The sequence below is a fragment of the Phoca vitulina genome, unplaced genomic scaffold, assembly GCF_004348235.1.
Source record: "Phoca vitulina isolate PV1807 unplaced genomic scaffold, GSC_HSeal_1.0 scaffold67, whole genome shotgun sequence".
Lineage (NCBI taxonomy): Eukaryota > Metazoa > Chordata > Mammalia > Carnivora > Phocidae > Phoca > Phoca vitulina.
Window position 1 is genome coordinate 13467550 of NW_022589770.1, and position 24630 is coordinate 13492179.

The following is a 24630-nucleotide window of genomic DNA, read 5'->3' on the forward strand; positions in this document are numbered from 1 at the left end:
AGGGGAGTAGAAAAAAACCATACACTAGAGATTTAGAGTATATTTTGATCTGTTAGAAGAAACTATCTCAAGATTTTAAAGAGAGAACAACTTATATATATATGCCAAAAATACGGGTAACTACTATGAAGGGATAGAATATGACTTTAAAAATGAAAAATAAAAATGTTTTTTTTTTAAAAAAGGGATTGATAAGATGTTGGTTGAAAAAGGGAAAAAGAAAAATTCAAAAAAAAAGAAAAAAGGAAAAAAGAAAAAAAGACAGTTAAAAAAAATAATTAACTTTGAAAGACTAAAGAATCATGGTAAAAAAGCCATGAATTCTATGTGCAGTATTCCCCTAGCGCTGGAGTTCTGCCGTTCTCATTGATCGGTAAACTTGGTCTTGGCTGGCTGTTCTTGCTGATCTTCTGGGGGAGGGGCCTGTTGCCGTGGTTCCCAAATGTCTTTGCCGGAGGCAAAATTGCCCCGCCCTTGCCGGTCCGGGCTAAGTAATCTGCTCGGGTTTGCTCTCCGGAGCTTTTGTTCCCTGCAAGCTTTCCGTACAGCTTTGGAGGCGGAGAGTGAAAATGGCAGCCTCCTAGTCTCCGCCCCGGCGGAGCCGAGAACTCGGGGTCCCGCTCCTCAGCGAGCCCCCAGAGAAAAGCAGTCAGTCACTCCCGTCTCCCCAGTCTCCGGCCACACTCCGCGCTCACCCGGCCTGTGACCGCGCCTTTCTATCTGGCACCCGACCCCGGGTGGAGTCTCCAAACCCAGCAGATCCCTGCGGTGCGCTCCCGCACCTCTCCTCCCGGGGGAAGAAGGTGAGTCTCCCCGGATCTGCCGCTGGTTGGGTCCCTGCTGGAGGAGCAGTGGCCCGACTGTGCCGCGGATCACGGTTTATAGCAACCCCGAGCTGAGAGCCCGCGCCTCGGCTCCGTCTCTGCAGCCGGCTTCCCTGCTCCGATACCTGGGAGCTCTGCCGCACTCAGGCACCCCCGGTCTTTCTGTGACCCCGAGGGTCCTGAGACCACACTGTCCCGCGAAGGTTCCACCCCCCACTTCGCCACCAGAGTGACGTCCCTCAGCGGAGCAGACTTCTAAATGTTCCGATTTTGTGCTCCATGGCTCTATCACTTGCCAGAAGCGGCCGACGGAGGCCCCTCCCCCGCCGTCTCTCCTCCCAAATAACGCCTCGGATTCACTTCTCTGCACGTCCTCCCTTCCAGAAAGTGGTCGCTTTTCTGTTCAGAGAGTTGTTGCTATTCTTTTCTTCGATCTCTTGTTGAGTTTGTAGGTGTTCAGAATGGTTTGATCCCTATCCAGCTGAATTCCTGAGAGGAGACGAAATCCAGGTCTCCTACTCCTCCGCCATCTTGCCCAGACAAATTAGTTTTTAAACCAAAGACTATAATAAGAGATGAGGAAGGACACTATATCATACTTCAAGGGTCTATCCAACAAGAAGATCTAACAATTGTAAATATCTACGCCCCTAACATGGGAGCAGCCAATTATATAAGCCAATTAATAATAAAAGCAAAGAAACACATCGACAACAATACAATAATAGTGGGGGACTTTAACACCCCCCTCACTGAAATGGACAGATCATCTAAGCAAAAGATCAACAAGGAAATAAAGACTTTAAATGACACACTGGACCAAATGGACTTCACAGATATATTCAGAACATTCCATCCCAAAGCAACAGAATACACATACTTCTCTAGTGCCCATGGAACATTCTCCAGAATAGATCACATCCAAGGTCACAAAACAGGTCTCAACCGGTACCAAAAGTTTGGGATAATTCCCTGCATATTTTCAGACCACAATGCTTTCAAACTAGAACTCAAACACAAGACGAAAGTCGGAAAGAACTCAAATACATAGAGAATAAAGTGTATTCCTACTAAAGAATGAATGGGCCAATCAGGAAATTAAAGAAGAATTTAAAAAATTCATGGAAACAAATGAAAATCAAAACACAACTGTCAAAATCTTTGGGATGCAGCAAAGGCAGTCCTAAGAGGAAAGTATGTAGCAATACAAGCCCTTCTCAAGAAACAAGAAAGGTCTCAAATACACAACCTACCCCTATACCTAAAGGAGCTGGAGAAAGAACAGCAAATAAAGCCTAAACCCAGCAGGAGAAGAGAAATAATAAAGATCAGAGCAGAAATCAATGAAATAGAAACCAAAAGAACAGTAGAACAGATCAAGGAAACTAGGAGCTGGTTCTTTGAAAGAATTAACAAGATTGATAAACCCCTGGCCAGACTTATCAAAAAGAAAAGATAAATGACTCAAATCAACAAAATCATGAATGAAAGAGGAGAGATCACAACCAACACCAAAGAAATACAAACAATTATAAGAACATATTATGAGCAACTCTATGCCAGCAAATTAGATAACCTGGAAGAAATGGATGCATTCCTAGAGATGTATCAACTACCAAAACTGAACCAGGAAGAAATAGAAAACCTGAACAGACCTATAACCACTAAGGAAATTGAAGCAGTCATCCAAAATCTCCCAACAAACAAAAGCCCAGGGCCAGATGGCTTCCCAGGGGATTTCTACCAAACATTTCAAGAAGAATTAATACCTACTCCTCTGAAACTGTTCCAAAAAATAGAAATGGAAGGAAAACTTCCAAACTCGTTTTATGAGGCTACCATTACCTTGATCCCCAAACCAGACAAAGACCCCATCAAAAAGGAGAATTACAGACCAATATCCTTGATGAACATGGATGCAAAAATTCTCACCAAAATACTAGCCAATAGGATCCAACAGTACATTAAAAGGATTATTCACCACAACCAAGTGGGATTTATCCCTGGGCTGCAAGGTTGGTTCAGCATCCTCAAATCAATCAATGTGATACACTACATTAATAAAAGAAAGAACAAGAACCATATGATCCTCTCAATAGATGCAGAAAAAGCATTTGACAAAGTACAGCATCCTTTCTTGATCAAAACTCTTCAGAGTATAGGGATAGAGGGTACATACCTCAATATCATAAAAGCCATCTATGAAAAACCTACAGCGAATATCATTCTCAATGGGGAAAAACTGAGAGCTTTCCCCCAAGGTCAGGAAAATGGCAGGGATGTCCACTCTCACCACTGCTATTCAACATAGTATTAGAAGTCCTAGCCACAGCAATCAGACAACAAAAAGAAATAGAAGGCATCCAAATCGGCAAAGAAGTCAAACTCTCACTTTTTGCAGATGATATGATATTTTATGTGGAAAACCCAAAAGACTCCGCCCCAAAACTGCTAGAACTCATACAGGAATTCAGTAAAGTGGCAGGACATAAAATCAATGCACAGAAATCAGTGGCATTCCTATACACCAACAACAAGACAGAAGAAAGAGAAATTAAGGAGTCGATCCCATTTACAATTTCACTCAAAACCATAAGATACCTAGGAATAAATCTAACCAAAGAGGCAAAGGATCTGTACTCAGCAAACTATAAAATACTCATGAAAGAAATTGAGGAAGACACAAAGAAATGGAAAAATGTTCCATGCTCATGGATTGGAAGAATAAATATTATGAAGCACTGGGTGTTATACGCAAACAATGAATCATGGAACACTACATCAAAAACTAATGATGTAATGTATAGTGATTAACATCTAATAATAATAATAAAAAAATAAAAGCTTTTGCTCTGCAGACACTATTAAGAAAGTAAAGATAAGACACAAACTGGGAGAAAATATTTGTAAATTGTATCTGACAAAAGATTTATATTCAGAATATTAAAAAGGCCTTACAAGCAATAAAAAATAAGTAAAATATTTGAATAGGTCTTTCAACAAAGATGATGTCTGAATGCCTAATAAGCACTTAAAAAATTGCTCAAAGTCATTAGTCATCAAGGAAATACAAACTAAAATCACACTGAGATCCTACTACATACCTGCTAGAATAGTTATTATCCAAAATACTGACAATACCAGGCTTTGGTGAGGATGTAGAGAAACTGTAACTTCACATATTGTTAGTGGGAATATAAAATGGTACAGCCACTTTGGAAAATAGTTTGGCAGGTTCTTATAAAGCTGAACATACACTTACCATATAACTCAATAATCTTACTCCTAAATATTTATCACAGAGAAATGAAAACACAAATCTACCCAAAGACTTGAAAGCAAATGTTCATAGCAGCATTATTCATAATAGCTCCAAACTCAAAATAATCCAATGTCCATCAACCAGCAAATGGATAAACAAAATAAATTATACTCATACAATGAAATATTATTTAGACTAGGAGAAAAAAATGTAAAATATCTAACACAGGGCTTGTGTCTAAAATACACAAAGACCTCTTATAAGTCAGTAACCCAGCTCATCTCTCTCTTCCCCTTGGAACTTCCTCTGGCCCATCATGATTGCTTCCATCTCTGAACTTAACAACAACCTTCATTGGGTATTTTTCTTATAAAATCTTTCAGATCAGCTCCTGGTTGGAGGTGAGGGGATATAAAGGGCATCAGTGATGAACAAATTAACACAAATGGGCTAGGATGGGATGGGGCATGAATTCCCAAAGCTGAAGTGGCCTTACTGATAAGAGGTGTCTCTTCATCAACCTGGTCTCTGCCACTGTAATGTCTGCATGGCCACCTGACCTGAAAATTGAGGAGCTTCCCAGAATCCCATAGAATAGAATGTTTCTGGGAATAACTTTTTTTCTCAGTATTTCCTACCCACTTGGGTATTTTATTTTGCCTTCAGAATACCCAGGATCACTTCTACACCTATGTTTATATATCTTTGAATCCCCCATGGTGCCTACCACAGTGCTGAACAAATAGGACTCCCGGGTGGCTCAGTCGGTTAAGCGCCTGCCTTCAGTTCAGGTCATGATCCCGGGGTCCTGGGATCGAGTCCTGCATTGGGCTCCCTGCTCAGTGGGGAGTCTACTTCTTTCTCTGCCTGCCGCTCCCCCTGCTTGTGCTCTCTCTCTCTCTCTGACAAATAATTTTTTTTTTTTTTTAAGAATGAATGATATAATTGGATATTCCCAAACACAGGGTAGATTTGGTTCATGGTACCTGACACTCTTGGGCTTAAGCTTTACGCTGAGAAGAGATGGTGAAGTCCTGGAAATTAATAACATTGCCCTCAAGTTCAAGGTAGTTATTTTGATTTTGTTAGACTGAAGATGAGATGTTATATACCTTGAGCCCCCTTGGAAAGAAAAGGATGGGAAGGAAATACCAGGAACCTGTCTCCTGGGAATCAGTTCCCAAACCAATCACCTTGAGATAATTACCAAAAGAGAAATAAGAGAAATACTGTCAAGTGAGGAAAGTATGTATTTGAAGAAAAATGTAACTGACATTGTGCCTTCAGGGCAACTAGTTAATCTCCTACATGAGATATCAGGGTGATGACACACTTTTTTCTTCAGAGGATCACCAGTGCTAAATGGAAACTGTCAATATGACGGCTGCAGAATTGTAGTCAGTGAGATACATACAATTTATAAAAGAGAAAGGGAGTCCAACTCAAACAAGGGCTTCAACATTCCATTCATATGCCCAGGCTTTCATGCAAAAAGCCACTTAAGAATTACACATAAGTGAATAAAATCCCAGGGTCTGGTAATAGCTACCCCCACTAACCTGAGACTGTTCACGAAACTTAGGAGTGTTTAGTGCCTCAGTGAAGGACACACCGTTTAGAGAGCTGATCGACAGATGAAAGCCGACCTCAGTTAGGAGCCCCTGCCAGCAACTGTGGGTTTAGCCTTCAAAGGTACAAGCACACTCTATTCCCCTGAATGGCCTTGAAGTTCTTTGATTATTTTTTCTAAATAAACTCTTAGCCAATATAGTAATATTCCCCCTCAGTTGGGTAGATTCTATTTACCTACCTATCAACTAAATTGTGTTCAAATACAATTTCTCCATTACAAATCATGTTTATAAAGGTGCAGTAGTGTATTTTATAAACATTGAACTGGTTTATGTGTTGTTTTTTGAAGATGTTTGAAATACTCAGAAGAATATGAACTACTAAGCTAATGCCTGATTAATTAGTTATGGACATTAAGTGCTTACAAAAACTACAATATTTGTAAGAATCATATATATTGAATCTATAATCATATTAAGATGTTCAAGGAAATTTGGTTACTTAAATTTAAAATGGTTAGGATTTGACCTGTCAAATTTATGCATTATATAAATACTACAAGGGAACAAATGAGTTTGCACTTATTTTTATGCAAAAATTATTAAGTTTATAAATACATTTGTCAGTTGAATTTGAAGCCTTTGAAAAGTAAACTTTAAATCAAATAGATTAAAATCCAAGTAATAACAGATAATCTTTTACATGTATAAAAGGCTCCCCGAAGGAGTAAAAGTTAATGGGAATTTGGCAAAGCTTTCACCTCACAGACTCTCAGCTCCACAGTCCAGAAAGAGAACAAAGGGCACCTCTCCTGAGCAGTTAAATGTCATGTGGGCCATACCTGCAGGAATCCTAAACCAACAAAAGTTCTCAGAACTTTCTCTGTCAAATTTCCATAGATTCTAGAAGAACCAAGACTGTCAAAGGAAGAGGGAGGTAAGGGGCATCAATCTGGAGCAAACATAACCTAGATGGTCTGGGATGGGGACCTGACTTGAAAATCCAGAGAACCTCAAAATCTAGGAGCCAATAAGAACTTGAAAATGCTTCCCAGGATCCCATAGCATAGAATGTTTCTGGGAACAACTAAGAAGTTTATCAAACTACCTCAAATATTTTCTTTTGCCTCTGAAACATTCAGAGTCACCCGTACACTTACTTTTGCCAAGTGGAGCCTTGTAGAATGCTGACTACTGAGCAGCTCCCACACTATGTCCATCAAGGGAGGTACAAGGTGCCCTACCACAGCTACATTAAGTCACAGAGAGCAGACTTCCTAGAAAGGTGCCCAAAAGCATGGAGGCAATAAGCAATGGAATGCAAAGGGCCAACCTGCATTCTGGACCTAACTGTGTCACCACATAGCTTGGGAAGCTTGAACAAAGCTTTTTCAAAGCTTTTTTTGTGACCTGGCAAGTATCACATCTGTGAAATGAGCATGAACTTACTTTGGAACAGGGTTTGTTATAAAAAGCCACTGAAATAACACTTTAAACACCCAGAAAAATACAAGCATAAATGTAGAGAATTAGGTTCCTTATTATAAAGTCTGAAGATGCTAGGACTGCTTTACACCAATGGAAATGGTAAGCTGACTCTGAAATATTACACGTACGGGCATCCATTTAACTAACAAGTAGGAATAGAATTCTATTCCTACTAACATACCTTCTAACCAAATTTCATCAAGACCAGAAAAGGACAGCATAAACTAGATGGGGAGGGTGAAGAGAAAAAAAGGTTCTACAGACTGAAGTTAATATCCTAAAAAATTTGATTTTTGTATCAACTCCATGTCAGGTATTTAGCTCACTCAGTCCTTTCAATAATCCTAGCAGGTAGAAATTATTATTCCCTTTTTAGTGGGGGGGAACAAAACTGAGGTTTGAAAGTTGAAGCAATCTGTCTATTAGTGAGGAAAAAAAATTAGCTCTGAGAACTTCAGTTTGTATGGCACCTCCCAAAAAACTAAAGGCCATGGCAATCCATCCCTAGAATCTTGAAGAGTAGAGTTCTTGTGCTTATTTCACATTTCAACAGAGGCTGAAAAATGTAGCAAGTCTTCATGGAAATTTCAGTGATGAACTCTTGCTGTCAAATTTCTAAATGGTCCTGTTTCTCTTCTCACACCCAGTGGTGAATGTTAAGCGCTCGTCCTAGAGTTATCCAGATCTCGCCACACCATCCACCTCCCTTGAAATGAGCTCTAAGTTCAGATGAAAGGAAGCAGCCATCACTCTCATGTCAACATGGGCATGCTAGAAGATCCCAGGTTTTAGCAGCAGCTAAAAGGAGGACCTGGAATCACTGTGCTCATTGCATTCTCTCAGATGGGCAACTTTCATTCCCATCAAACTAAGAGGAGACAAAAAAATTCATCAGGAAGTGTGTCGCAATTTCACAGACTGACAGATGGAGGCATGTAGCAATACATCTTTTATTACTTCCCTTGACAGCTACAGATTGCATACTGAGTTTAACTGGGCTGATACACACATTCTGCAGGTGTATTGTTGAGAGAAAAAAATTTGAGACATTTTCTAGTTATCAGAGAAATAATGTACCTAGGTATGGAAAGAAATTTCCTGGTAGTCCAAAGAACGTTTCTCCCTACTGTTCCAAATACTCTCTTGTTACGTAATCCTAACACAGGTATTTTGATGCCTGGTAAATTTATTTTCAAATATGGATAGGCCAGCCTGCATTAGAGGTTTCTCTTCTGTTGTGTTTATAAAATGATCTATAACCAATGATTCTACAACTAAGAGACTGCAACTTTCTTTACTAAAGCCTCACGCTGCATAAGGTACTATATTTATGTCATACATAAATATATAGTTTGGGATGATTAAACTTGATTTTCTCAATTTGATTTTCAAAGTTAAAAAACTGAAATTGTGCTGTACCCTTAGAGCTGTTCTAGGGAGCAAATACCCACAGCTTAGAGAAGCTAGTTCTTCACCAGCCAGTAACACTGATGTCATACTGCATTTGATGAAAGCGCCTGCCCAGAAGCATTCACACCTGATAAGCATATTGTGTGGACTAGAGTTACAGAAAAACAGAAGAAAAAAATCATTTTTTACCCCAGTGTCAGATGCCACAGTTATATCAGCTAATGAAAACAAAATTTCTCTGAGGAATGTGGAATGTATTTAGTATTTCCACCAAATAATGGTTCTGCTACCATCTGCAAGATGTGGAGACAGCAACGAACCTGATTACATTTTTTCTTATCTCCTGATGAAACTCCCCATTAGAGCATTAGGCAGGATCCCCATCTCCCAGAGGACAGTTCTGGTGTAGATGGATATCAAAAGTGGAAGTGGGATGATTGCAGCAACTAATGGCCTGAAAAATGGTGCTGTGGGCGTATTTACATTATATCATATACAGGAATAAGTATAATTTATATGTGAATAGATTTATAATATACTTAATTATACACTATATTATATCTTAAAACATAACATCAAGTTCCCCATCTCTAACTGGTCTAGTTGACATACTACACTACAAAGGCATTTACATGCTGCTTTCATCAATTTCAGTGAGAAACACAGAACCCAAACAATCCTTGATAATCCTTTAAATTTTAAAAGTTTGCCTTATAAAATCCACGACTTGGCCATTTGGAAAGCTAGATGATGACCAGGACAAAGTATATGGCTAATGGAGTGGATCTACAGAGTGCTACAAACCAACCAAAACAATGTGGCTGCTTCACGAAAAAGGAAACTACAATCTGCCACAGAATCAGAGCTTCTCATGTGACAAGGTAAAGAAAAGAGTTTTTGGTCAAACATTATTCTGGGTGAGTCTCTAAAGGTGTTTTTGGATCAGTTTAATATTTGGATTGATAGACTGAGTAAAGCAGACTACCCTCCCTAGTTTGGGTGGGCTTCTTCCAATCAGTTAAGGGCTGAATAGAACAAAAGACTGACCCTGCCCCCCCAAATAAGGGGAATTCCTCCTGTCTGACTGGCTTGGAGCTGGAACTTGGCTTTTCCTGCCTTCACAACTGAAATGAAACATCCACTCTTCATGGATCTCAAGCCGGCAGGCTCCCAGACTAAAACTACACCATCAACTCTCCTGGTTCTTAGGCCTTTGGACTTGGACTCGAAACTAAACCATCGGCCCTCTGGGTCTCAAGCTTGCCAACTGCAGATCTTGGGACCTCTCAGCTTCCATAATCCCATAAGCCAATTCTTTATAAAAAATGTCACATATCACTCATATGTGGAATTTAAGAAACAAAAACACAGGGGAAGGGAAGGAAAAATAAAATAAGATAAAAACAGAGAGGGAGGCAAACCATAAGAGACTTTTAACCATAGGGAACAAACTGAGGGTTGCTGGAGGGGAGGTGGGTGGGGGATGGGGTAACTGGGTGATGGACATTAAGGAGGGCACATGATGTGATGAGCTCTAGGTGTTATATGCAGCTGGTAAATCACTAAATTCTACCCCTGAAACTAATAATACACTATATATTAACTAAATTGAATTTAAATAAAAAAAATTTTAAATGCCATATATACACACACACAATCTTAATATATATGGATTTTTAAGATGTATATATAGATACTTTTAACATACCTATTATATTAAATACAAACACACAAACCCTGTTGGCTCTGTTCCTCTGTAGAACCCTGATTTAATACAACATTGTAATGGAAAAAACTCTTCCCTATAGAGCCACCAAAGTAGTAAAGATAGGGATATCTCATTCCTTGCCAAGATAACAAAGATGAATAAGCCGCAGCAGCCATCAGATGGTGATACTATTAGAAAGTATGTGATATTAGGGACATCTGAGTGGCTCAGTCGTTTAAGTGTCTGCCTTCAGCTCAGGTCATGATTTCAGGGTCCTGGGATCGAGCCCCGCATCACATGGGGCTCTCTGCTCAGCAGGGAGCCTGCTTCTCCCTCTCCCTCTGCCTGCCTCTCTGCCTACTTGTGATCTCTCTCTCTCTGTCAAAGAAATAAAATCTTTAATAAATAAATAATAAAAGAAAGTATGTGATACTTGAAAATAAAACATGACTGAAATATTCCTACTTCTATAAAAGGCCTGGAATAAGGAACCAAAAATGCACGCGATTGGAGGGGGAACGGTGGAGTATTAAGGGAGAAAAGATCGGACAAAAAGAGAGAAGACGTGCTCACAGATTATTACAATTTATTTTTCCCTGCAGAAATTATCATTCACACCAATTCAGGCACATGCATGTGCTGCCCCTCCCTCCAAGGCTACAGCTGTGACCACACACATACAGCCTCCTGATAAACCTCAAATCCTTACCAAATATGCCACGTAATAGCTAATCAAGCTGTAAAGAATTTTGCTTCTTCGTTCTTCCGGACTTAAAAGCCAAGGTGCTCCTGAACAATCCTATGATTTTTAGGGCCTGTGTTCTCACAACACCCACACATACTTAAAATCATCTTTGTATGGGGTTCACAGAGAGAGGAAACAGAAGGTGTCAAAGGAGAGATTTTAGAATTTCAAAAAACTTCCAGGATCACAGACATTCTTTTCCAATATACAAGCTAAAGACATTTTAGGAAAGCTTAAAACCAGTTGGGTATGCAGAGACTTGTGAAGCGAAAGGGAATTTAGGATTCATTAAAACACTATCATGGATAAAGACCTAACTATTTGCTCAGAAGTCTTCCATCCCACCCCACAACGCCTAGTAAAGACTCCTTGACTCCCAGCTCAGTGGTCACAGTGTGCACAAAAGAAGGCTAATTCTGAAGTGAGCATGTACCTGGGCAGGGCTAAAAGCCAAGGCCTTGGTCTCTTGCATCCTTCCGTGCCTTTCTTGCCCTTGCACATTCCTTCTCCTTTCTTCCCAGAACAGAGGCTCTGGAGCCAGACTCTGGGTCTGAATACTTGTTCTGACACTGATTAACTATGTGTGACCTTGAGGAAGTTATTTACCTCTTGATGCCTCAGTTTCCTCAGCAGCAAAATGTAAAATACAGTAGTGACTAGCAATGTGGGGTTGTGAGGATGAAATCAGTTCAAGCACAACAGGTTCTTGGTGCAGTACTGGCCCACAGGACATGTCCATGTCAGCCCTGACTAATCTTGTGGCGTCCATTCTTGGACCCACCAGGTGGTAAGTTGATTTTGGTTCATTTATAGCATTTCTCACATGGTATAAAAAGCACCCATTTACCAGCCCACCTCCCCCTAGACGGAGCAGGAATCACACGTTCTCATGATCTTTCCCAGCACCTAGTGGTGGTACATAGCAGATACTCAATAACTGTGGACTGAGTGCTTCAACACACTAATTCTAACAAGGACAGCGTGTCACCTAGGCTGCTGATTATGAATGGCAATGGCAATGCAGTAAAGTGAAGCTCCAGGTAGAATTCTGCAATGAAACACAATTCACCCCTTGGCTGTATAATCAAGTCCTGGGATTTTTTATTTGTCTAAATTCATTTGCTTTAAAAATCTTTCAAATAAGGTCACTTTGTTTACATACTTGTCCCTCTTAATGGCACAGAGAAGTAAGCATAACAAAGCCGACTGAATCAATGTTACTTTTGCCCCAGGAGAACAAAATTCTAGAAATATTTATGAGCAATCTCCTACAGTTACATTTAATTATCAATTGCACATAACACATAATTATTAAAGTCATTAAGAAATGTCCTTCCAAGTATAAACAAGAGCAAAGCATCAACAGACCCAGGATAAAGCAGAGGTTACAACTACATTTTTGATGCCTGGCTCCCCCCAAATGACATTTCCCTTAACTACAAAAGGGATAAAAAGACCACTGGACTAACCCTGGTCTCAGGCATGTGATTTGGTCTCAGTCTCAAAAAACCTTTTGTGGAAAGTCCTCTTTTTGTGAAACATCCTATTAAAAAGCAAGCCCGTGAGACATATTCACTAGTTCCTCTAAGTAAGTCCCAAGGTGTTAACTGAGAGGACAGAGGAAGAAGTAGACAGACAGACACGCATATGCACACACCTACTCCTCCTATATAGACCAGACCAGTTAAGAAGATCAGTAAAAGTCACAGGCTTTTTCCTATGTGACTTTGGTTATTCCCATATGAAACATGCACAGATGTTTCTGTTGGATCACAGATGTCACTGTAGGGTCAGATTAATAAAAGCCATATTTTCCAGTTAAGCATAAGCATAAAGAGGTAATAAAGGAATTCAAATATGCTCATGCTCTGTAACAGAAAAGAATAGGTGAATTTGCATTTTATGTTTCCTGGCCACATACACTTCTCATTTAATTAAAAGAATTTGGGAAGATGAGTCTTAAGTTCACATGACCACAATTTACTATGAAGAACACTAAGAACCTCCTAGAAAACAATACTACTTTGCAGTGCCAAAAAAGCACACCCGAATCAAACATTAAGTGAAATGAGTTACTCCAAAAGCCAAAAGGAGGATTGCTGAAAGGTTCAGCTGGTTTAGTTCTACAAAAATAAACTGGGGAGCAGGCACCCCAGGAATTCACTCACCACTATATCCTCAGGGAATGTGTCTCTGCTGAAGGAGCCATCATCAAACACGACCTCATAGAAGGTCTGCGATGTCACAGCAATCACCCTGCAGCTGTAATAGCGGGTGTTCCGATGCTTCGTGATGACCGTCTGCCCCACAGAGATACCCTTCTCGCCAGCCTTGGACTTCTAGAAGAAGGGGCACAGAGAAAGGAGAGAAAAGGAACAGGAGAAAGATAAAAGGTAGGGACAGAAAATAAAATATATATTTATTTAGAAAAAAAAATTCACGTGGTCATGATACATATTTTTAATTTTTAAACTTTTTATTGGGGAATAATTTCAAACCTAAAGGTTACAAGTATATGAGTAGTACAAAGATACCTATATACTCTTGACCCCTTTACCCAGATTCACCTATTGTTATCTATCAATATTTTTAACATTTTACCATTTCTCTTTTTTTGCACATTCTGTCTCTATTTTATATACATGTATATTTATATATAAAAAAATTGTGTGCGTATATATATAAACAGTCCACCCAGAACCATTTAAGAATAAGCTACATACATCATGGGCTTTTACTCCTAAATACGTCAGTTGTGTATTTTCTAAAAATAAGGATTTCCCTTTATATAACCACAGTACAGTTACTAACTTTAGTAAATCTAACATGGATACGATACTTTTATCAATGATGTATGTTCTAATTTTGTCAGCTGAGCCAATAATGATCTTCATGGTTTCTCCAACTCCCCTCACATGGTCTCAAGGGCAAGCTCCAGTCGAGTCAGGTACTGCACTTTGCTGCCGCTTCTCTTTAGCCCCTTCTAACCTGGATCATTTCCACAGCCATTCTTTGTCTTCTGTGATCATGAGTGATACTTCTAAAGAATACAATTCTCCCTCTCCCTCCTTTTTTAACAGAGCATTTGCCTGATGTTTCCTCATGATTAGGGTCAAGTTATACATTCCTGGCCAGAACACCACACAGATAATGTCTGTCATATTCTTCTCAGGATATCACATCTGGAGGCACATGATGTCTGTCTACCTCTCAATGGTGATGTTAATTTTGATCCTAAACAAACTGTAGTCCAAACTCTCATTATAATCACTATTTTTTCCCTTACAACTAATAAGCAATATGTGGGAGAAACTTTAATACCATGCAAATATCCTGTTCCTGTACATATCTGCTTAGGTTTAGTATCTATTGATGAGTCGGGCCTGATCCAATCTTTACTGTGATGGTGGTGATATGCCGATTTCTGCAGCTCTGGCACTCCCTCCATATTTACTAGCTGGCACTTGGCACCTGTTAAGCAGGAGTCTTCTACTCTCCCCACATCCTGGTCTTATGTAGGAGAGGAGAAGACAAGGTAGAAGCCTGCAGAAATGGCCTGGGGCCCACAGGTCAGGCTATGCAGGGAGTAGGGAAGGGAGGAGGGCAGTTCCTTTGCCATCCTAAGGAGTCAGGACATTATCCTGTGGGCCTAAAGAAGGCACCGAGAGATTTAAGTATAGAAGAAAAATGATCCAGGTTTATATGGCTATAGGTGAAGGTGAGTGGGGAGCTTATTACAATGGGCCAGGTGGAAGATGAGGGCCTGGAGTAAGGAACTAAGGACAAATGCTCATGATTTGGATGGAGGGGTGACTCCCTCCCAACAAGCATGTTCCTACAGTCTCCTAGTTGTAGACTGAGCTCTGCCATCTAGTTTCTCACATGCCTAACAAAATAAAATCATTCCCCAGTGATTGCTGGGTTGGTTGGGGAATTTTTTTTGCCTTTAGGTGTAGTTAGGTATATAAACATCTTGACAAAAGACAAAAGTAAAAAGACTATAGTGATTTAAGTGCACTATGCTTAAAGTAGAAATCATTTGTTTTGTTTTGTTTTTAAGGTTTTTTTGTTTTGTTTTGTTTTTTAGTAATCTCTACACCCAACATGGGGCTTGAACTCATGACCCCAAGATCAAGAGTGGTGTACTCTTCTAACTAAGCCATCCAGGCACCCGTGAAGTAGAAATCATTAATAGCTAGACCACAGTATGTTATATGTGCTGAAATAATTACCTAGTTTCCTGTTTCATTTCTCCATCCAACCCCTTTAAATATATCTAACCTTTCCAAGTAAGAGAAAACTCAAATGTAATAATGAATATGAGTAAAAGCACAGTCTGTGGTGATACAACTCCCGAACTGGGCCCACGACTGTTCCTTAAGACTGTACTGTTTACAGCTAACTGTAGGAGGCAAACTTTACAACCTGTGTGACCATATACAGTGGCCCTGAGTGGCCATGGCAGCACTTTCTGCAGATGTTGTCCCTCTCTGTCAAACTGACTTAAAAACACTCATGGTCAGGATTGCAAGTGTTGCATTTTACTATGGTATTAGTTCCTTTGTGCATAGTTTATTAAAATTGGAATTAACCCTGTAAGGAAACAATGGTTTGGATTTGAATTCTAAGCTCTGCTACTTACTAGCTGTGTGATCTTGTGATCTTGAACCTTTATCAGCCTCAGTTTGTTCATCTGTAGAAGGGATAATACTTACATTAAAGGTTTGCTATAAAAACAGGATAAAGTACATCAACTACCTAGACTCATGGGCAACTGGTTCTGAGCAACTGTTAACTGGTTTCATTTTGTAAGGGGAGAGCATACCTAGGACCCCAGCCCCAGATTAATAAGCCATTCTTCCCTGCTGCCCCGCAGTAATGGGCACATATGGCTGCAGCACCCTGATTTCACACGACAAGGCTGAATTCAGCCCCAGACCACCACCATCTTGTTCTTTACCTCATCCACTTCTGATTCTAATTCATGTCAAAAGTGGGCACAAAGCTATGGTCCTTAGGAGGAAAGGCATAAGGAGGCCTCCTCCCCTACCCCTAATGCTCCCAAAGCCTTCGTCTGCAACTCCCTTAAAGCCCTGCCCAAATGACACTTTGATTGACTATTCCTCCTACAACAGGGCAAAATCCATGCATCAGCGCCAGACTACATGTCTTTTTTTTTCACAGTACCCACCACAGCATGTACAACACTATTGTTGCTGGATGAACAACAAATGAATGAATGAAAGAAAGAATAAATAATTTTTAAAGATGAATGAACAAACTGTGAGGATGGGTACAGACACATTTTCAAAATGGGAGAGGACTGATTCTAATCATTCATGGTCCAGAAAAGGGAAAAGAAAAACAAAGGGGAGTTGTAGGAAGATGTTCCTCTTTCTTGGGGTAGGAAGGCATGTATGTGGGTAGGGGGAGGGAATAAAGAAGTTTATGGTGAAATTCACAGGGTCTGGAAAGTGGAAGTGGTCAGTCAGGGGAAGAGAAACACGATACAGATTTGAAAGAGAAAAGGCTGACTCTAGACTACAACCACCTTTTTCCTACTTAGGACCTGAAATTTATGCAAACTAGCTGGTTGGAAAGATGGTCAACACACAAATTACTTTCATCTAAATAAAAATTTCCATGAGCTTCAGGCATGACCATTTCATAGGGAGTACTAAGGAAAACAGATTTTTTCCATAATGCTATTTTGATAGGATTTCTGATTTATTTTTGCAGGGAAAAATTATTGACAAGCATACCCCACAACTGATTATACATTCTCAAAAATATTTCATGTCAGAAAAGTCTAAGAATCTATTGATGTTAACATTGTCATTTCTGATCAAAGAAGACAGACATTATGCAAGAGGTTTCATCAGATTATAGAAATGGCTATGGTATTTTGAAGATTAGTACACAGGCTAAGGCTGTGAAAGTTAAATTTCCTTCAACATGCACTAAGCAGAAATGAACAGTGGTTTAAGGGGAAAAAAAAGCACAACTTCTTTTAAGGAAAGCTAGAGCCAGTTTGAAATGCTGGGGATGGGGAAAAAATGTTAAGTAGGAAAATGTTACAGACATTTCACAAAAGCATCAGAGAGTTCTTGGGGCACAATTATACATGGAGAGTTACCAACACACATCCATATACCTGAGTTAATTAAATTCTCCCAATAACGCTGTGACATGGTTGTTATTTTCATTAAATAGATGAAGTAGCTGAGGTACACAGTCAAGGACCTTTTCCAAGATCTCAGAGATGGTGAGAAGCTAACATGGGGCCCAGAGGCAGGCACTTTCCTATCTCGAGTGCGTTGCTATCATCAACCAGGAGAATAAATGTTGACAGAAATCAGAGGAGAAATAAAACCTACCAGGAAATGGACCTAATGGAATTCAAGCACTTGCCTAAAGAAGTTACATTTTCTTTTTCTTTCTTTTCTGATTTATTGAGTACCTCCTCTGTTCTACATACCCGTTGAGATATTTCTCAGGTAAGAAATCATTTAATCTCCTCAGTATACTCAGAGTTCAATTAGCAACTTGGATTTGGAGCCTATCTGGAGATGAAAAATGTAGAATGTATAATTGTACATACAGTGCATTTTTCCATATGTACACATGACACACACACACACACACACTGTGGTAAATTGCAAAAATACCCATAAATCTTCACTTCTTTCTGTTTTCACATCCTTCTCAGTGAGACCTTGCAGCTCCTTCTATCAAGGGCTGGACCCGATTTGCTCACCCCTCAAATCTGGGTTCACCTTGTGGCTTGGACTACCTCGGCCAAAAGAATACAACAGAAGTATGCCAATCCAAGGCCTTGCAGCCTTCTGCAGTTTCTTTCTAGGGGCCCTAGACTCTGTCATGTAAACAAACTCAATTATCCTACTGGCAGACGAGAGATCACATGGACCAGACATGGACCCAGCTAGGAAAAGGTAAGCAGTTCTGCAGCTGACCACAGATGAATGAGGCAATCAGCCTGGAATAGAAGAATCACCCAGCTAAGCCCAGCCTAAATCTGTGACCTACAGAATCACCAGCTAAAGAACTGTCATTGTTCTAAGCCACTACAGTTTGTGATAGTTTGTCACACACACAAGTAAGAAAAAAGAATACTAAGAAAAAATATACTAAACTGCTAGCATATATAAATCTAGGTAATGGAATTTTGTTTATTTGCTTCTTCATGTACTTCTCTGTACTTTCTATTATGTATTTAGTTAATTATTATTGAAAACACTAAATGTAATAAAATACAAGAGCCCTTGCAAGTTTCTAAATTCTTTTAATAACAGGTCTACTTAACTGATATGCTCAAAAAAAGCTGAAGCCAAATTATTTAGTAAAGAAAGACAACGTTCATCATTTATCTTTCAGTTAAATATATAAGATAAAAGAAGGACCTAAAATGTACACTTTGTAAAGTGGAAGGATACACAAATTTAGTTAAAAAAATTTCATCTGACTTAACTTATATTTATTATATTTAGGCCAAATGTGATATAACAAAAAGGCACCTTTATTTTGTTCTTAATAATCACTACTGATTCCTAAGACATGTTGTTTCAGTAAAATGAACATATTTTGTTCTCAGGTTTGGGGTTCTATTTTAAAAAACAAGAACAACAACAAAATAAAAACAAAAACATAAGCCACCCATAAGGGGCAGCACAAATAATAGGATCCAATTGTTTAAATGTAGAAGTTTTCTCCCCACTATGTTGCTTCCAGGTGTGGGCTTAGAAAGGAAACAGGCCCTTATTACACAGCTCTCTAACTTTCCCAAGACTCTACTGATGTTGAAATAAATGGCCACACTTGGAAGAAAAAAAAAATAGCTAACCATCAATGATCACAATCTGAATAAGGAGAAAAAGATGTTCCTAATACCTGGATTGGCTATCAAAGGCACGCCAACATCCAATAGGCTAACTCCAAAAAATTTAAAGCCAGTGTTGACGAAACAGGATGAAAGAAATCACCATTACCTGACGAGTATACTACGGCCATAAATTCTGAGCCAAAGAGCCAAGAACCAGCTAGCAAGTGATGCAAAGAGGAAAAGCAATGCAAGGATGGACACAGAGAGAAAAAAGTGGCACTTAATAAGCAATTACTGAGTGCTCATTACAAGTAAGGTACCTTGCAAGGTGCTGAAGATTAAAATAAAAGAATGAGAGAGTCCCTTCTCTCAAATACCTCACAGGCTGGTAAAAAAGAGAGACATAGCTGATCAAAATGCAAAGTATTAAGAACACCCAGATGAGGGCCGGAAGGGACCTTTCCCAGGCTTCACTACAGGGAACTTGTGAATCAGGTCGGAGGGAGCCAGGAAGCACTCTTGTACACACGTCAGGGAGGCGGTTTGAGAGTGGAGTGTTTGATGCCATGAACCCCTACCCTTGGCTACTTTGTGAGCCTGTGGGCACCTACTCAGAACGGTATTTTTAAATGCATAAAACAAAACAACAAAAGATTACAAAAGAAACTAATTGAAATAATACTGAAAAACAAATTTGTGGTGTAATATCTTTGCTTCTTTAATAATGTATTAAATACTAATATCTAGTGGCAGGTCTAATAACTATTAATCTCCTAATTTCAAGTTGTGAAGAACATAAGCAATATTTTGAGATCTCTGTTACAATGGTCATGTGAGTTCTATTGTGGACAGAGTCACAGAAACTGCTAAGGCCGACACTGCCTCCAAACTGACAGAATTGCTAAATTCCAGCTAGAGTTAGTGGAAAACAATTGTAAATCTTTCCTCATCCTCTAACAGACAAATTTTTCTTGATACTAACATATAAAAAAGATTTTATCACCTGGAATATTTAAAGGCACAGCAGTCAACCTTCTAACAACTTATAAAAAATTACAACAATATTCTTTATATAATGGTGCTTGTATATACTGAAGATAAAAGGACAGAGCGAAATGAAACTCAATGAAGTCATCCCTGTGAAAGGTGAAGTTATGGAGGCATTATGGGTAATTCTGGGGTGACCTAAAATGACACAAGAACCTAACTTAAGTACTGATGTTAGAATGTGCACTGCATTCTCCAATATCATTTCTCCCCATTGGGTTTTTGAGAGCAGAGAGCAGTTAGTTCACTGACTCTGAAGCAAAGGCTCAGGGAGGAGTCCTGTGTGGCAGAAGGAAGGAAGATTCCTATACTTTGGCAACACGGATCTTCTCTGATCAGACCCAGCAAAGGCTCAGCTGCATTTACGCCTTGAAGAAGGGTCACCCACCATCTGATGAGATGAATCATGGGCAGAAATGTCATCCTGGGAAAATCCCCGACTGGGTTCTCCATCTATATAGTAATGTTTAAAAAGGGTGTAAATCTGAATATAACAGTGTATGCAGAGCCAGCAAGGCTGGGAAGTTGAAGAAATGAAGTAACTTATCCAATGAACAGGCCAAAAAGGACATTCTCATTTCTCTCCAGTAACCCCTTCACCTTCCCTTCTTAATTATTTCTCCCTAATTCCTATGATTTAATAACCCATGAGATATTATTATTGTATTTTTTCAAGATACCATTTTATAAAAATCCCTAGGGGATCTGAGTAAATAAATTAATACACACTATTCTTCTTTTACCAACTCATGCAGTAGAAGTCACTCATATAAATTTGCCTTGTAATAATGAAAGCTTTCTTTCTAAAATTACTAGAGCTAGGTAAAAATCTTCTACCCAGAAAAACCTAAATCCCTCGGGCTTCATGAAGAAGTAATTGCTGTAATGGCAGAAATGCACATGCAAACTCATAAAAATGTCACAAGTATTTAATTTTCTACATGTCTGTTTGTTCACGTGTACTTTTATTTCTTGTGGGTTTTTAAGTACAAACATATAATACAGTGGGAAATGGTGGTAAGCAGTTTCCCAGCAGATTTAAGGTCTTATTCACTTTAATGTCTGTAGAAGATACTGAGCAAAAACTAATTCTTTTCCATCTGAGTCATTAGCTCACCTCAGAGGTCTTGTTTGGTAGGTAAGTGATGAGGACTGGGACAGGAGAAGCATCTTTAGATGCTCACTCTGTTAATGTAGGAAACTCTCAAAAGGTCGGCACCACCTGCTTTCTATTCTGAACAATAAACAACTTCAGAAACAGCAGAGAGGAAAGTTCACACCGGTTAGACTGGTGGAGGTGGAGGAGTGTGGAAGCCTCCCACTGCTAAGACAGAACTTGCCACGAGCTCCTCCTAAGTCACGTCCAACCTCGTTAGTTGCTAGTGAACATGGGAGTCCCTGGATGCTTGCCCCCAGAAGCTCTACCTTGGGCTTCTACATTTCAGGGGCTCTTCAGCCTTCTTGGGTAGCAATAGTAAAATCTGGAGAGAAGTACAGGTTCAACAAAATCTCAATCATTCACAGCAGGCTGTGTGTGTGTGTGTAGAAATTAACAAGCTGATTCTAAAATTTACATGAAAATGCAAAGAGACTAAAATACTCAAAGTAATCTTGGGAAAAAAAATGTTGGAGGAATTATAATTTGGGGGGAGGAGAAGGAAAAGCATTGGCTCAATTATAAGGTAATACAACTTTCAAAAATTACCTTAGATGGGGCATTTTCAAAAGAGAGTAGCAAGCAAGTATCACCGAATTGTATTCTTCCCAAAAGGACTTTTGAATCTCAATTACAGTTGGGGAAAGGATTAAAAATAGCTAAAATAGATGCAAAAAAAAAAATGTTCTTATCAAGGAAATCCAAAGTAAATCAGACTAATTAAATGGTATTATAGTTTTTCTGTGCCACCAAAAAGGAAACCCAGGTAAATAATGATACCATGTAAGCTAACCCAAGCCATAGTCTCAAGTTGGAAAAGTGACTACCAAGACAGCAGTCTAAATGAAATGTCACATATACTCTGACTCTGACGACCTGGAAGCTCTATATCTTTTCATGATTGGTGAACCTCTCTGAAGTGCCATTTCATCATCTGTAAAATGTATACAATCATAATACCAGGGAGGTGGTGACTGTGAGGACCAAACGAAATAATGTAGTTATGTCTGAAAGTATTCAGTAAACTATAAAAGACACTACAAATATTAGCCATTATATTACTTTTATTCACCTTATCTTATACACTGCTCCCAACAAAGGAGGGTTGTCCCCTTGAACAGAAGAGAAAATTACGGTGGGATAGGCAATTGTGGTTCTATAAAGATACAGTAGTTACACGAGCATGAGCGAGGTGGGGGGAGGGAAGAAAGGAGAGAGAAGGGAGAGAGAAGGAAAGGGAGAAAGGTAGGGAGGAGGGAAGTGAGAGAAAGACACAGAGAGTGACAGAGTGCGAGAGAGAGAGAGAGAGAGAGAGAGAGAGAGATCTAAAGTAAAGCTTCCTAGCTTTCTTTTGAAATTTCAGGAGAAATAGCCACAGGAACAGTGGAAGAAAAGCCAGCCAAAACCTTCCTACTGCCCATCACAACAGCAGACGTGCAGAGTCCACCTAGCTACCTCACCAATGTTAATCAAAGAGGATAAACTCACAAAATCTTTCCATTATTAATCAATAAAATTAATATCTATTTTTCTCTCTATCTAGTGTTAATTAAATGCATCTATGTGCCCAACACCGCTTGAAAAAGAGATGTGTGGGGTTCCTGTGGAGGCAGGAAGGGACAGGGAAAAAACTGAGAGGTTCTGTAGCAGTAACCTTTCCTTTTCAGTTTCATGACTGTAGCCCCTATGTTCTCTCAAAATCACCTAAAGTTAGTCTCTGTGGTCCCCACAGCCTTGGCAAAAGCTACTTCTAGTAAGGGCACCAGTCTTTATTCCAAACACATGATAGAGATATATAATAACAGATTTGAAGGTACAATTAGAAAATATTGAATATAAGGGTTTGGAAATTTTGTATTTTCTTCTAATTCCTGAGAAATGTATGAGGAAAAGGGGGGGGAAAACTTAACCAAAAGGCTTATCTAGTACTCAAGGAGAGACAAACAAGATGGAAAGTAACTGATTATGATATGTAATGCCCACAAAAAAGAGCATTTCACTTCTTCTTGCCTCCTGCCCCAATCAAAGGCTTCTGAATGCCAGATCATCTCAGTAATGGCTCAAAGAAAAATTAAAAGAATGCTTTATTTAAAAATGTAGAAACAGTAATTTCTTACATTTCTTCAGATACTGCCCTCTATAATTTCACAGACCCACTACACATGGTGTGGGATAAGCAGAGAGAATCCATGGTATCTCACAAAGAAAACAAGCCAATTTCAGATAAAGAATGGTCTAGAGAGGTGCATGGGTGGCACAGTGAGTTGAGCGTCTGACTCTTGGTTTCAGCTCAGGTCGTGATCTCGGGGTCATGAGATCAAGCCCCACTTCGGGCTCTGTGCTCAGTGTGGAGTCTGCTTGGGACTCTTCCCCACCCCCCCGCCCTCGTGCTTGCTCACGCACGCTCTCCCTCTCTCTCTCTCAAATAAGTAAGTAAATCCTTTAAAAAAAAAAAAAAAAAGTCAAGAAACCACCTAATTTTGCCTGGAAAGAAAAGAAGTGCTGATTTGCAGGTGTGAAATTGTCAGACCCCAAGATGGCTACCAACATCCTGTGGAAAAGAAGGACAAAGAAGATGGATGTTCCCAGGCTGACTGGCTTCCTGCCAAGAGACCTCACAAGGGCTTTTTAGTTAATCCAGAGTTTTATACGTCATGTTTGTTGAAAGTGGACATGTATATAACGATTTTTAGATAGAAATGTTGGAACTTATTTAATTGCCATTTCTCTTGTTAATAGTCTTAAAAAGCTACACTTTCATTACATTTTGTCAGTATCTATGGATTTCATTATGACTATGGCATCTAATTACTGTTTTCTACATGAAGGAATTGCGAAATGCTGCCTCTTATGCTTTACAAGATGGTGGAATGTCAAATACCCTTTCCTGTTGTCTGTCTGTTGACACATTCCATTTGTATTTCTCCACCATATCCATGGTGTTTCACTCCAATACCAGTGTTAAAATATGGGATTAGTGTCACTAATTTTCTTAACAAGCTATCAGGCAATAATGCATCCCTCAATTATTTTCTTTTTAAAAAAGACTGTAAGTTGCTCAAAAGCTTAAAATTTTCTGGGTACTGAGATACATCAATTCTGTGAGAAAGTGAGCAAGCATTTTACATGGAAACACACCTTACCTATACTAAAAAATGAAACCAGGTAAGTGGTCCTTGGAGAGAAAGACTTGATTTCCTCAGTATGTGTGGTCCTTGAAGTTGGCAAGTATCAACTGTGCCATGTCAACATTCCTTCATGCAGTACAAGCCTACATCTGCTGACTGGCTCCCAGGTTCCGTGCATGCGGTGTGATGGGGGTAACAGAGCCAAGGAGGAAACACAACATTGACAAGTTTCTCTTGGGGATTCTGAGGAGTCTGCTTTTGTGATAATAACCAAACACCTGCACCAAGATGCAGATCTTTCTTGTTGTTGTTTTTTTTTTATATAAAATCAGGATTCATTTGCAGTTTTACCAGGCCAGAATAAAAAGTTCATCAATACATTCTTTTCTGTGAACCATGCATTATTATACATTTTGAGAGAGACGAATATAACCAAGGCTGTCAGATAAGA

At 39.4% G+C, this 24630-nt stretch overlaps 1 protein-coding gene across 11 annotated transcripts in view; it reads right to left on the reverse strand.

Moving 5' to 3' along the window:
* KDM4C (lysine demethylase 4C) overlaps positions 1-24630 on the reverse strand; it is a 478025-nt gene that overhangs the window by 45494 nt on the left and 407901 nt on the right. For 9 of the 11 annotated variants that reach the window (XM_032392299.1, XM_032392301.1, XM_032392300.1 and 6 more), the window contains 2 exons: positions 15651-15701; positions 13177-13347 (listed from right to left, as the gene is read on the reverse strand). In XM_032392299.1, the coding sequence (XP_032248190.1) occupies positions 13177-13347; positions 15651-15701 (222 nt within the window). The remainder of the gene's footprint in view (positions 1-13176; positions 13348-15650; positions 15702-24630) is intronic. The other 2 variants (XM_032392296.1, XM_032392297.1) reach the window with 1 other exon arrangement.